Below are 15,707 nucleotides of genomic sequence, written 5' to 3'. Positions count from 1 at the left end.
TTCTTGCTTCTCATCTCTGGCTTGGAGATCAATTCTGGCACTTGCCTCTATTTCCTCCAATCTACCGTTGGAATTTGATTTTAGAATACCAGCTCCGTTTGAGATTCCCAGATCTGACTTCTTGAGGGGAACTTTAAAGTCAAAATCTGCTGTCTTGACACTGCTTAGCTTTCACAACACTTCCTTTCCACATTCATGTGTACTTCTCAAAAGTTGCACAAGGCAGATATAGAGACTAGCATTTAGTAAGTGGGTGCAGTTGAATCTGAATGTGGTCATATCCATCACACCTACGTAATTTTTTTCAAGTGGCTGGAAATAATATTCATTCATCCAAAGATATACTTGCACTGCATTTTTATTAGTAGTTTGAAACACATATTTATGCTGTGCTTTATCAAAAAGATCACAATGAAGGATGAGTTAAAATGGCAACATGAGGAAAAGCCTACTCACTAACAGAAGGCAGTATAACTGATGATAATTGGTCGTTATATAATTTACATTGGTGAGTATCACCCACTCCTGGCTTTGCCACATGAGAGCAACTTTAATTGGCTAATTCCTTAACACACCCAGACAACTAAATGAATACAATTTTGAAGTAGCTCAGCCCATCTCAGCAGACTACCTCTGTGAGATCGGAATAACGATACAAAGAACCCCTATGGGAATGAGTCACACACTTTGTAGCTAAGGGCAAGCATCTCATGCAAAATATAGGGGAGAAGTGTTTTCTGGGGAGCAGAAGGGGGGGAGTCAAGTCAAGACATAAATTTGCTTCCACATTGCTCATATTTCTAGCCACGAAAATTTATCTTTTCACAAATGAACACATTCACCATTCTTATTCTGGCTGATTTGGGCAAGCAGAGGCTTTGGAATACTCTTATTTAAAAGACCACTCTGATACATTTCACAACGGTTAATTAAATTTTAGAGTAAAAAAAAATATACATGTATATGTGGAATGGGTGCTCATGTGCTACACCATCACAAGGAAGGACTGTCTCCTTCTGTTAGCCCCCTGCACCTCAGAGTTACTACCAATCTGGTGTGTCTTGACTGGTTCCGTAACTGTACTTGCTTCATCGTCTCATCTGCAATGATGGTTTCTTAATAGCCATCACAGATGGTCAGAGAGGCCCTTTCAAAACTGAATGGCTATCCCATGCAATTCCAAATGTGCTTTTCTCTCCTCTGGGGACAGAAGAACTCTTATCTCTCGGAATTTGCAAAGGACCATTTAGCACAAGTGGTTCAGGAACCCCTGTTGTCATAATTAACAGCAGTGCATGTTATATGTTGCAGGCAGGATTACAAAACATTGCCGGGTAAGCAATGCAACGAAGCACACCATATTTTAAAGTCTATTATAGTAAGTTTTAGGTTTAGACAAGTTAGAGTTGGATAACGGAAGAAATGAAGCTCTTCCCTAACCCAACATTGAGATTGATTTGAATAGACTCTGCTGTAATATCTAGATTCAGGTATAAAAACAGTGGAAGAAAGAAGCACTCCTATTTCTTTTTATGTCTGGGGGGTTCCTTTCAAGAACCTCCAGTTCCATCCCATGCCACATTTAAGATGTATGGGGCAGCTAATTACCATTGATGGATGCTTGAGTTAATTTAGATTATGCTTTCTCTGGTGCCTGGAGAAACAAAACCTGAATGGAAAGGACTTGCTGTGGGTGTGTGTCACATCTACGGTCCTCAGCTGAATGTTGAAGACCATGTACACGAGACACGGCCACAGACAAAGTACATTGGCACAAGCATCCCACTTGTTGGCATCATGTTCAAAAACATGCCTTACCCCCAGGCACGGGCACCATGCAGGGCAGGCTGCACATGCCAGCACAGAACCCGCAGGGGATCCAGAGTGCAAGAATACATACAATGTACACATATATGCTGGTATGTGGGTGAAGCACTTCTGAAATGTGATGCTGGCCGCATGGAGTGCTTATAGTGGTAAATGTTAAACTGAGACTCACTGGAACAGCAGGAGCCATTCCTTATCTGGAATGCCTATTGGCTGCCAGAGCTTGAAATAAATGGCATTTCCCAAACTCACAGGGTGGCCATAATGTGAGAGACAGCAGAGATACTGAGAAGGGGCCGTAAAAGTATCACAAACAAAATTTAAGTCTAGCATTACCTTCAGTGATTTCACGGGCCCCACTAAATGTCTGCATGTTTCACTTAATGGGAACTTGGGAGTGCATCCCGAAGATCAGTTAAATTAATATTTTAACAAAATATTTTTTATGTTTATAAATGTGAAAGGGCCATTTTTTATTTTTTTAAAAACCCAGAGTTATTCACAAGTACATATATAGAATAAAGCACCGTTTGTTCCCAGGGATAGCCATCTGTCAGAGAGGGCACTTGCGTTAAACTCAGGCCTACAGGCTTTGTCGCTGGAGAAGAGTTCAGTGAGTGACAACCTCTTCTACTACTGTCATTACTCAAGAGTTCAAAATGTCAGTCCGCTTTCCAAAAAACAAAAACAGCCCCTCTCCTCTAATACAGCTTTGAACAAGACCCTGGAGGGAAACAACTCCCAAAGCTTGACTTTCCAATTAAACATATTAATTAAATAGAATAGGGAGTACATTCATGAACTGCAATTACTGTTTAGTAACTGTAATTATTATTCTCACTGTACAGAGGCACATCAACTCAGGCTCTTTTCACAGTGTTGCCTCAGTGTTGGTCATAAATAAGTTGAGTTTTACTCGTGAGATACAATACCATGGGTGAAATGAAGAATACCTCACCCAGGTAATTAATGCTTATAGCGAAAGAGTTGCTGAATTCAGCTGCCTCGATACAGGACAATGCAAGACAAACTCCCCATCAAAATGAGACCCACTATGCCAGGCTTTCTCAACCTCGGCCCTCCAGATGTTTTGAGACTACAATTCCCATCATCCCTGACCACTGGTCCTGCTAGCTAGGGATCATGGGAGCTGTAGGCCAAAAACATCTGGACGGCCGAGGTTGAGGAAGCCTGCACTATGCAATGGGATGCACAAATCAACGGTGTGCCGAGTTAGTTTATGTACCTCAGAAACGTAGAGGCGCTTATGAGTGCAGGTAAAAGAGCCCCAGCCACCAAGGAAACCGATTAAAAAGCCAAAGCAATTCTAAGCACGTTCTGCACTTACCGAACGTCGTTCCAGCTTCTGGCCGGCTAACGGAAGACACGATGACAAAGCCAAAGCCTTCATTCTCACCGCGGCGTATTTCCACATCGTAGGGCTGCACCACAGTGCTGACCACACCGCTGCCCCCGCCTCCTCCGCTGCCGATTCCGCTGGTGCTGCCGCTGCCGGAACTGACGGTGTTGAGCGAGTTCTGGCTCCCCTGCGGAGTGCGCTTCTCCTCTGTCAGAGAAGCAGGCTGGTTGCTGCTGTGGTGAGAGGAGGCTGGGGAGGGGACCTCGTTCTCTGCTTTCGGAACTGTTTCGGAAAGAGGCAATCATCTCTCAACACCAAGTGATAACTGAACGAGTTGCTGAACTTCTAATTATGTGAGGGAAATATCAAGGTCTACATACTACAGTCATACCTGCGCTTACGTATTCCTCCGGTTACGTAAACTTCGGGATGCGTCAGTGGCAAACCCAGAAGTATATTTCCGGGCTTTTGCCGCGTGCGCATGCGCCAAAACGGTCTCTCTGGTTGCGAAAACCTTGGGATCCGGCCGGACCTCTGGAACGGATCCCGTCCACAACCAGAGGTATCACTGTATAAGACTATCTGAGGGAGTGTTTTCTTCCATGTATTCCTCCCCAACAACCCCTGAAGTCATCTGAGGCTTCCTTGAAATATGTCCCTTCTTTCTGCTGTTCTGTTAGCTTGGGTGACGACCCACCTTATGAAATACTCTTTCTCGTGGGGGGGGCATTCTGCCACCTCTTTCACTCACTGATAGCATGAAGACCTATTTATTCAGGAAAGAAAATATTTAACTGGGGATTTAGTTTTTTTCTGGTGGTGGATTTCATGGTGGATTAACACTGGGTTATCACACTTTTCCTTGTGGACTTTTCATGCCAATTTATTGTTTCTGTTTTGTTTTCACGCATTTTATTTATGGTATTTTACCTTGATTATTATTATTATTTTGTAAAGTCACTTCAAATAATTATGTACAGAAAAGAAACCACCACTAGTACTAAATATGGCCACATCAGGAAGAAAAGGCACACTATAGCCAAATTGTATGCAAGGTTTTTTTTCTCCATGGAGGCATACTGCGCAGAAATTGGTGAGAGGTATGTTAAAAATCAGAAGGCAAATTTCCTTCATATAGATTTTGCAGGAAATATATGCAGGCATGAGACTGGATGGCTGCTTGTCCCTGCTAATGAATCTTTCCTGCACAAAATCATGCAGTGGGGTTTGTATTCTGCCTTAACTATTTCCATGGCTATCCCTCCATTATTATTTTTATGCAGAGGAAATGTATCAACACTGACTCTGAATATGCTAAAACATAGTTTCCTATAGGTCCAAAGACAAAATTAAAGGAATGCCATTGGGGAAATAATAATAATAATAATAATAATAATAATAATAATAATAATAATAATAAAAATTATACACACTGCCCATCTTAATCATCCTCCCAAATCCACACCCACTGGCAATTCCAAGTCCATACTGACACTTCAATTGGGGGCCCAGCATGGATCATGCAATTCAATTGACCTGATGTTTGATATTGAGCTATGCCATTCCGACACCAGGAGCACTTCCTATACTTCTGGGTTAGCACTAGCACACAGTCATATATGCAGGAAACTTGTTGGGAACAACCGGGGGGTGGCTGTTCATGCTAGGGAGGCTTCTCCGAAACATCTGCTGGATACAGATTGCTGGATAAATAGTGCAATCCCACGCTTATCTACTCAGAATAAGACTCACTGAGTTCAATGGGACACACATCCAGGTAAGTGTGTATATGATTATGGCCTAAATGTAGTTTAGTCAGCTCCAGCATGGTCCTTTTTTAGGGCAGAACCATCGGCATCCAACATTAGGATTTGGATAACATGGCTAGGTAATAATGTGCTCCCTTGCAGGTAGTACTATAAAATGATTACCACTTTACAGGCCTATCAGTTTCACAGTATTTTTTATCCTATAAGAGATTATCCTTTAAAATGGTAAATTTAAACTAAACCCAATGGGGGGAAACCCTTGGAAAGTGGCAACATATCTCTTCTAATCACCAGCAGTCAACTTCTCAGCTTGAAAACATTTCAGCCTATATTTATACCGTGTTCGAAAAGCCTCAAACAAAAACCAGGAAAAAAACCCCAGAGGTTAAAAAGCAAAATATAAATAACAGAACGGTGCATTGCTATTTTTTGCTAGAACCTGAAGCTTTTGATCTTTAGAAAGTAGTTCACTTTCATCCAGAGACAGGAGTAAAAAAACAAAAACAAAAAACCCTGTGAGTCACATTGCAACCTACCTGTGTAAACCACTTTGCGCCTGACAGTCAGATTGACATGGCCTTGCTTGGCGGCCTGTTGCATAAGCTGAACTACAAGCTGGTGAGATTTCCCGACAACAGGGGTCCCATCCACGCAGATCAATTCGTCCCCAGATCGCAGGCGGCCATCGGCATCTGCAGCACCCAGTGGCACAATGTGACCAATGTAAATCTGCGAGAAGCATGTGCATGTGCGAAAGAAGAATCGCTGTCAGAATTGCGGAAGAAGTGAAATCTCATCCCACAGCACCAAATCAGGACTGTCCACAGCCTAACCAGGGGATGCACACCAGTGCAACAGGGGTCAGAAGAACGGGCGTAGGGGACATTCCAGTCATACATAAGTCAGAGGCTGCTTAGACACGCCCAAATGCTCAGATCTCTCCACCCAGGCAACCCAGAGGTTTAAGGACACATTTCAGCTGGGAAAAATACTCTGGGAAGTTGTGGGTCCATGGAGTTGGGGTATGACCGGGGAAAGTCCCAAGCAGCAAATAGAGAGGCCCAGAGGGCTGCATTTGCCCACCAAGGTAGAGATTCCCTGCCCTCGGTCTATACCCAAACATCTTCTAGCCAAGTGGATCAATGTAATCCAGGCTGCTATGTGACTACATCTGGGTCATGTCAGATGTACCCAAAGGCCCAGACCCAGGTGGATGATACCAGTGAGGCAACAATGTGGAAGGGATGGCAGAAAAGGCCCAAAGGGTCAGTCAGTGCCGTACTTTGGTCAACAACCTTACTTTCCTAAACTTTGAACATGGAAGCAGTACATATTCTCAGAGCTTCCCAACAGGGTCATTATCCCCTTAGCAAAAGTATGCCCTAACTTTATTTATACAGGGGGCATATCTGTGCACTGCCCCCACTCCCGGTACTATGACAGAGGAACCTAGAGGCCTCTACACATGCACACAAGTTGATGATATCAGTTGACCATGTGAAGAAGAAGAAGAGGAGGAGGAGGAGTTTGGACTTGATATCCCGCCTTTCACTCCCCTTAAGGAGTCTCAAAGCGGCTAACATTCTCCTTTCCCTTCCTCCCCTACAACAAACACTCTGTGAGGTGAGTGAGGCTGAGAGACTTCAAAGAAGTGTGACTGGCCCAAGGTCACCCAGCAACTGCATGTGGAGGAGTGGGGAAGCGAACCCAGTTCACCAGATTACGAGTCCACCACTCTTAACCACTACACTATGCTGGCTCTCATGAAGGCTTCTGTGTAGAAGTCTTCATGGCATGGCAGCAAATAGCCCATCATCCCATCGTTCTCAAAAAGTATTTTTTTCCTCTTCTGGATGTTTCCATTTCCATGAACTACTGTTCCCATGGTGCAACACAGTTAAGAGAGCCACATGCATGCAAGGCATCTTACAAATTACCTGTAATGAAAGTTACAAATTAGGGGCCGTAGCCAACTAAGTCCAATGTGGAGCAGAACCACTGAAATTAATTATCCAGCCAGAGCAGCTGTTAACTAGGCTAGATGGGGCATATTTCCTTTCATATTTCCCTATGAATGCAAAAGCAACACCCTTCTTCAAAGAATATATGCATTGTATGACATTGCCCTGGGGAAACGAATTCTAGAATTTTGATCCTGAGATTCAGAGAAAGGCTCAGCAGATCATTACTAGTGCAAATCTCTAGACTTCCGTTCCTTTACCCATGATTGTGCCTTTCCTCCTCTATTTAACATGACATTCATTTTCTTGGAGAGTCCTGCTGAATGAGACTGTATTTATTCAGCTCAAGGGACTGGTAATAAGATCAGAAGCCTTGGATCGAGTGTGACCTAAATCAAAGCAGCCCAAAGTTGCTAACATCTGTTGACGTTCTGGTCAGTAGCTGCTGCAAAACAGCTTGAGGGTCTAAGCCAGTTGATAGCAGAAATAGACCTCTATGTGAACAAAGATCAACACTCTTTGTAACCTTAGCTATTCAGAACATAGCATAGCACTCTGATCTGGTTTTGCTTGTTTTTAAAATCAATTGGCTGAAAGGATGCAGATGAAATATTATTGGACACGTATTCTGGCGAATGTGGCTCTGAAAATTCCGGGGTAGAGAGATAAAAAGGGGTAAAACAAGCCTAAAAATGTCAAAATACTTACAGGTTCTCCAGGCTCATTTCCACCAAGAATCCTAAATCCAAATCCAGTCTCTTTCCTCCATAGAAAAATATCCTGCTCTTGATAATCTGGAACTGCAAGAAAATAGGAAGAATTAATGCTTTACCACAGAGCTGACTTGAAAAAAAGCACATATACACAATGAAATCCCCTTCTAAGCAGACCATTTTACTTACGCTGAATGGCACCACATTACATAATTCTCAAAATGCATGTGTAGCTATCTATGATGTCCTATTATAAAATGGCTCGGCCTCTGGGGATTTCCCTGGACAGATGGGGGACAGCTGTGAAAGGAAAGACCCAACAACTTGCCTTTGATCTTGGGAGGAACTCTGCATCATACCAAGCTCCACAGGGTTGCGCGGGAAATAAACCTTTATGTATGTACTTTTTATTTATTTATACCCCACCACACACTTACTGGCTTAAGGTACCAGAGAAAGTCATGTCAAAACAATATTGCATTTGTCTGTACATGTCCATTACATACCCTGCCCCTTGCCTGCACATACCAGTTCCTGGATTCCTGAATACTGTTCACACCAGATGAAGGGGATTCCAGTAACCTCGCTGTCTCTCGGCCCTTGCAGCTGACAAATCAAATCAATGATCTTGCTTTTGAGGCATTTGCTTTGTGCCATTGCTCCGCTCCTCTTTTCTGGTTTAGAACAGCACCAACCTGAGATTCTGGGTTGGTGGAATAGTTGCTATAATACCCTTCTGATATAATATTCTCACAAACCTGAAGGCACCAGGTTTGTAACTTCCTAGTAGTATATTTAAAAGAAAGACTGAGAGGAGTGGGAACCAAATGCAACCTACTATTTCCTCTGCAAAAGAGAAGTGCAAATATGAAGAGGAGGTTAGAGGATCCACTGGGAAATTAGAATCCTGGGCAAGGAAAGTAAGGTCTGTTAATCTCTCAGATCCATAGTTTTGAAGTCATCTTTTAGTGTTAAACCGGGAATGCTGTTCCTCAATATTTTCTTGCTGCTTTACTGGATAGTTCCTTCTTTTGCTTACAGACTTTAATGAGGCCACCAATAAATACTGAAGCACCTTTCGGGATTTTGCGATTATGCTAAACAGTTTCAGAACAATCATGTTATTAGGCATAGTTTTCGTTTTAGGTTTGCGACTGGATGCAAATCAGACATTTGCCTAGCACTGCAGTATTAGAACTCATCTGTTGTTAGTAATAAATCCAGGGTCCTTTTCGGAAATCACAAGCAAATAGACTTTTGTCATTATACAAATGAGGGTCTATAAAAGAGTGTAACTCCATTAGTAACATAAAACAGTTGATTTTCTTTTCATAAGGCCGGAGAGAGGAGAACAAATCAAGAGCTCTGCGCTGCAACGGCTGTTGTAATAACTGACATCTGCGCGACATTATTTCTTATTGTCAGCATTACTGCTATTGAATAATGCTATAAATAGCTGGAACAACTGGGCATAACCCTTACAAAACCACTCTTGCGTAAGCCCCAATGAAATTATTAGGAGCTTCTCTCTTCTATACACCTGCATTTGTTTTAAACATTACTTGCGTCAAGTTCATGTCTGCCCAATGACCATAACCAGACCTGCTTACATTCAGCAAGGTGGCTTCATTATGTGACCTCAAAAGAGCATGTCCTGGCCACCATATTAATGTCAAAAAGTTGTGGCAGTAGTCCTACACCAGTGATAGTCAAACTTGGCCCTCCAGCTGTTTTGGGACTACAACTCCCATCATCCCTAGCTAACAGGACCAGTGGTCAGGGATGATGGGAATTGTAGTCCCAAAACAGCTGGAGGAGCAAGTTTGGCCACCACTATCCTACACCAAATAGTCACTTGCAAACTTACTCCAGGTGAAATACGATTACCCCCCCGGGGGGGGCACTGAACTGTTCCCGCATAAAATCTTCGGGCACTTTTAGGTGACTGTGCGAGTGCGGTTCTGTGGTTTCCCTTCTCAGCTACCGCTTTGGAACCATTTCTACTCACCCAGCTTTTGCCTTTATCAAGCGATCAGATTTGGTTACATGATAAGAAGGTAAAAAGAGCCATGCTGGATCAGGTCAAAGGCCCACTGAGCCCAGCATCCTGTTCTTATACCAGATGCTCTCCCCATTTATTTTGTCCTGAATCTCCCAACAAGGAGTTTCACTGGATGGCGCTGGACTCTAGAGAGGGGGAGGGGAACTCTCCCTAATCACATTCTCCACAGCATACGTAATTTTATGCTGCTCTATCATGCCCCTTTGGGATGCGGGTGGCGCTGTGGGTTAAACCACAGAGCCTAGCACTTGCCGATCAGAAGGTCGGTGGTTCGAATCCCCGCAATGGGGTGAGCTTCTGTTGCTTGGTCCCTGCTCCTGCCAACCTAGCAGTTCAAAAGCACGTCAAAGTGCAAGTAGATAAATAGGTACCACTCTGGCGGGAAGGTAAAGGGCGTTTCTGTGCGCTGCTCTGGTTTGCCAGAAGCGGCTTAGTCATGCTGGCCACATGACCCGGTAGCTGTACGCAGGCTCCCTCGGCCAGTAAAGCAAGATGAGCGCTGCAACCCCAGAGTTGGCCACAACTGGACCTAATGGTAGGGGTCCCTTTACCCTTTACCTTTATCATGTCCCCTTCTTCCTCGCCTTTTCTAAAGAGTCCCCAGTGCTCCAACCTTTTCTCATAGGGGAGTTGCTTCATCCCTTTAATGGTTTTGCTTACCTTCTCCTGAAACCTTTCCCGTTCTACGGTATCGTTTTTGAGGTGTGGCAACCAGAATATAGAATTCCAAGTGTGGATGCACCACATATTTGTATAATGGCATTACGATATTATTAACAGTTTTATTTTCAACCCCTTTCCTAATGATCCATAGGATGGCATTTGCCTTTTCCAGAGCTGCCACACACTGCGTTGCATTAAACTTTTCTTCCTAACATGGTGTGCTTCGATTTTTATCTAATTATGGATGAAAGGAAATATTTATAGAAGAATTTTTTGGTATATGGTGGCGCTTTATGATTGTTTTCACAACAGCATGCAATATTTGCCAATTATTGGCCACAGTTTTCTAGGATAAGGGATTTACTCTATGGGCCAAACATCCCATTCAAGGTACCACATTAACCACTGAAATATAGAGATAAGCTACTGTAAAAGCCAGTTGCACCGACTTTCCAGAAGGTGTCAACAATTAAATGTAAAATGCACCAAAGCCCTAAGCGTCAAATGCAATTAACAAAGGTGATGCATATTTGAACCGGGTTATTAATTATTTTAAAATGCAAAATTAATTTTGCATATAAACTAACATCAGGGGACAACTTCAAATACATTCACTATTTATTGGGTTGTAGGGGACTGTAGCACTTTGATTAACTTTGATATGTCTATGTGTAAAACTTTTCCATGATGTATACTTAAAGGTAGAGAAACAACTCTTCAAAAGACCAGATATCCAATTTCCATTAAAACACAAACATAAACACATTGTTTTAATTATTTTTTTCAAGACCCCAAAATACATTCAACATAATTTTTGAAATCCAGAAACATGTGTTAAATATGTGTGATTATAGTAAAATAATGTGAATAAGCAACTGCTCTGCTTAGTGGAGCTGAAGGAGAAGCTTCCTATCAAAGACAGCATTCAACCCTGAAGGCTGTCCAATCAGAGAAAGCCCAGATAAAGGAGTCCAATATGTAGAAGTCTATCTAGTCCGGTGATGGCCAAACTTGGCCTTCCAGCTGCTTTGGGACTACAACTCCCATCATCCCTAACTAACAGGACCAGTGGTCAGGGATGATGGGAATTGTAGTCCCAAAACAGCTGGAGGGCCAAGTTTGGCCATCACTGATCTAGAGTATGTGCTATGAGACTGTGACAAAGAATTTTCCTAGATCAAGGACAAAAAGGGTACAATGGTACTCACTCCTATCCCAAATCTGTGAAATGATGAATCCACTTAAAATAATACTTAAGACAAAAGACAATTAAAACATGATTGACTCATCAATTTGTATTATGGTCCACCGGCAGAATGAGCCAGCACTAAGTCGCACCAACTGTGAAACTAAATTTGAAGCTTTCATAATCAAATCTGCACAGAATTATGGTGAGAGGTGGCCTGGTTAATAATAATAACATCAAATAGCTGCATCTATGTTCCCAGCATCGTATCAGTAGAATCTGTGTCAACCATGAATTTCCAGGTGTCTCTTTTGTTTCTCCGTGATCAAAGACTCATTCAGAAACTGAAATGATCCTAAATGAAACACCAACCAGAGAGAGATGGCTCAAATGCAGTGTTCCATCTTGTCCCTACATGAAACTGCTGGTAGATTTGAGGATTTGGAAAAAGGAGCCATTGTGATGTTTAAAATGTTCACCTCTCTCTCTCCATCTCTCTCTCCTTTTCATTGGATTTAGCAGAGGCCATTGAAGTGCTGAGCCAGTGCCCAGAATCAGTAATTGTCTGGATGAGGGCCAATAAACTGAAACTCAGTCTCAAGGAGATGGAGATCAACCTGTTCTAGATGGGGTTGTACTTCCAATTCCGTGCTCAGCCACATTCATGACATCAAGCAGGTTTTGCTTACTGTTGGATCCACAATCATACCATTATAATTCCCATCAGCTCTGTGGATGAAAGCTGCCATCGACTGAACACACCTGGCTCATGGAAGCACCAAGGAGCTTCTCGACATTTCCACTTAGAAAGTCAAGTTACTGTACTTTGACTGGGATGCTGGTGGGAAGCTAATGAATTTAAATCAGCTTAAATACAAGTACTCTGGGTTCCGTGTATTGTTGATTATATCACACCAAGCAGGTGCTATGCTGTCAGAACTCACAGCTTAACCTCCCTAAAAGGGGTCTGGCTGAGATTTCTGAGCTGCTATCCTTTTTCAATGGCTCACAACAGAGGGTTTATTCAAGTAGGAACACCAAACAAATGCATAAACAAAAAGTATAGAAATGAAACAAGGCAGACATCTGCTAGTTTCTGTAATGTTTTACAGCCATTGATCTGTGTGCACATTTTGTATGCACTCTCATCTTAATTGATCAGTGTTTATTAAGCTAAGATATTTTTAAAACTCCCATGTATTAGTGCACTGAGCCATGGCTTAACAATCTTCTAAATACAATTACAGAATAATAAGGTGATAAATATCGTGGAAGGCCATAATTGGACTCAGTTAAGCCTTAGTTGCTTGAAGGCTGGTTTGCTGGAAACGGTGACTCTTGCCTTCTTGCGGCAGCGCAGTGAAAACAATGCAAGCTCAATTGCATTAAAATTGGCGAACTCTGACACTAACCTCTGACATGAGGTGGACCGCATCCTAAGTTAATTGGTATTTATCACTGGCTTTAGACAACCAAAGCAAAAGAAACCAGAGATAGATGGCAAAGGTTCTGTCCAGTGACTCACATCGGAGCCCGGGCCAAACCAGTTGAGAATACACAGCTTGTCTGATAGAGGCAAAAGAGCTTCTGCTGGGCACTCCAGCATGGAACACTTTTTGTCTCGGCATCTCCTCACACCTTTCCATTTGTCAACTCTACAGTGCTTCCCATCCACAGCCAAAGCGTTGCCTTCTGTTTCTTGTTCAGATACAAATCTATTGTTTCAGGCTCTGTTCTCTTGAGCGACATATATACCACATTATCATCACGATCTTCGTAAGGTTCAAGCTGGAGAGGATGAATTAGATCTCATCTTGAACAATGCTCCTCTGTTTGGGGCTTCAGCTCATCAGAGAGCTATTCTTAAATTGTAAAGGTAGCAGTCTGGTAAACAGGGCAGCTTGTTTCATGACGACTATAGTGACAGTTTACACGGACTTTTGTTCATACGGATGCGATTTTATGTAAGGGAGTTGACATTTTCAAGGTTAAGAAGGCTGTTCGGTCTGCAGTATACTGTTCAGGATTTGTATGCTTAGTCACTCACTCCACTTAAAGATTCGTTCATCGATCCTTTGTATTTCATGGAATCTTTCTTTTACGGCTTTGCCTGCACAATTATTGTTTATCCCCCTGCTGTTGTGAATTTTAATTGTTGTACCCTATGGCTAGAACACTTAATGATAAATTTGGTTTGAAACACTCCAATCCAATCGAAAAGCCAGCATGTGTGACCCCGAAGCTATACTTTTCAGCCAGGGCTTTAAATCAATACAGTACAAGGGAACAAGTCAAGGAAGCTTATAATATCCCCTTTCTTTCATTAAGGTTGATATAATCCAAAACTGCCGTATGGACAAAATGCTATGTTAAGAGGACAACAGCACTCTGAAACACAAACACACACATGCACAACATACGGCACAACACAAACAAAAGTGGGACAAAATTCTTTTTGAAGACTTTTGCACTGATTGGCCCAATTTAATGGCTGACATTAGGAGTTGATCAGGATGCCAGCCAACCAAAGGTCATTCCTAGTTCTGACCGGCACATATTGTTTCTGCGTGTTTAGGATTGGGCAAACTGGGTGATCCTGAACTCATAAGATTACTGAAGATCAGCCACTGGTTGTCATTGCACAAGACTTGCTCTTGCTATGTATCTTACAAACACGTGACTGGCATTTTTCCTATATGTGAATATAGAGCCTGGTATGCAACACGTGGCAGCGGCAAAAACTAGCCATATAAATTGGAAGACATCTGTGAAGCCCGAACACAGTAAAGGTAAAGGGACCCCTGACCATTAGGTCCAGTCGTGGCCGACTCTAGGGTTGCGGCGCTCATCTCGCTTTCTTGGCCAAGGGAGATGGCATACAGTCATGTGGCCAGCATGACTAAGCTGCTTCTGGTGAACCAGAGCAGCGCATGGAAACACCGTTTACCTTCCCACTGCAGCGGTACCTATTTATCTACTTGCACTTCGTGCTTTCGAACTGCTAGGTTGGCAGGAGCAGGGACCGAGCAACGGGAGCTCACCCTGTTGCGGGGATTCGAACTGCCGACCTTCTGATCGGCAAGTCCTAGGCTCTGTGGTTTAACCCACAGCGCCACCCGCATCCCTTTGTTTGCCTATTTACCACAGTATGATTTCTTTTCCACCACCGCAGGGTTTATTTTAATTTATTTGTTTCATCAAATTGTAAATCAGTGTTTGTTGACTGATTAGCACACTCAGATGCTGCTGCGAATAGTCATAAAATACTTAATTCAAATCTAATTTAATTAAAATTTTGACTGCAGATCCCCACAAAAAAAATTTTAATAGAAGGGACTTTGCTGTGCGTTTTAGCACAACTACTTCTTAATTCTAACCCCACCCCACCCCGTGACATAAGTAGCATTTCTAAAACCAGTGGTGGCTTGAGGGCAATCCGTGTTGGCTCATTACTGCCATTCTCTCAAGGGCTTCATTGCAAAAGTAATAGAAAGAGTTTTGAACAGCTGATGAGAAAGAATGATCCCAGATGGATACAGGTAACCCTCCCCTATCCAATTGCTATTCAGGTAAAGCTTACACAACACAACAAGATTCTTCCCTTCTTGCTCTTTGGCAATGGAACATTTGAAGAAGGCATATGAAACTGTCAGTGCCCATCATGCTTCACCCTCCAACCCCACCCTGACCCGTATGAATTGCCCCCCAATCACAGACACTACCACAAGATGGACAACAAGACAGATATAAAGCTCTCGGCTCATTCTTACATTCTCCAAAATTCGTGGAATTGATTTCTCTCTCTCTTTCACCCTTGCTCAGTCCAGTCGCAGGCGAAGGTGACATAGCTGTGAATATTAATTTTAACATTTTGCAAAGCTTAATGGGATTTTGCTTTCTTGTTTGTTCATTTCAGTTTAGCGTTGACTGATAACAGCTCTGATTCAGCTTTCATGCCCTTACTATTACAGAAAAGATTGCAGCTGCTAAGGATTAGAACAGACCTACCTGTTTTGCCAGGTGTATACAATACTGGCCTTATCTGATGTGGGAAACAGTTGACCAGAATAGAATATGCATCACTGTAAATACATTCAAACTGGGTTTCAGAAAAACTAGGAAATATTTGCCTTTTTTTTTAGTGCACAGACGTTTGACAACAGACT

General features: G+C 42.7%; 1 protein-coding gene across 29 annotated transcripts in view; it reads right to left on the bottom strand.

The window, feature by feature from the left end:
* Nucleotides 1–15,707, bottom strand: part of MAGI1 (membrane associated guanylate kinase, WW and PDZ domain containing 1) — a 480,285-nt gene that overhangs the window by 17,005 nt on the left and 447,573 nt on the right. For 15 of the 29 annotated variants that reach the window (XM_053378266.1, XM_053378271.1, XM_053378274.1 and 12 more), the window contains 3 exons: nt 7,626–7,717; nt 5,493–5,685; nt 3,176–3,469 (listed from right to left, as the gene is read on the bottom strand). In XM_053378266.1, the coding sequence (XP_053234241.1) occupies nt 3,176–3,469; nt 5,493–5,685; nt 7,626–7,717 (579 nt within the window). Of the gene's footprint in view, nt 1–3,175; nt 3,470–5,492; nt 5,686–7,625; nt 7,718–15,311; nt 15,390–15,707 lie in introns of all 29 variants that reach the window. The other 14 variants (XM_053378258.1, XM_053378261.1, XM_053378272.1 and 11 more) reach the window with 1 other exon arrangement.

Source organism: Podarcis raffonei, chromosome 2 (assembly GCF_027172205.1).
Source record: "Podarcis raffonei isolate rPodRaf1 chromosome 2, rPodRaf1.pri, whole genome shotgun sequence".
NCBI classification, from domain to species: Eukaryota; Metazoa; Chordata; class Lepidosauria; order Squamata; family Lacertidae; genus Podarcis; species Podarcis raffonei.
The sequence above is the reverse complement of the archived record's forward strand: the minus strand, read 5'-3'. Positions and strand labels throughout refer to the sequence as shown.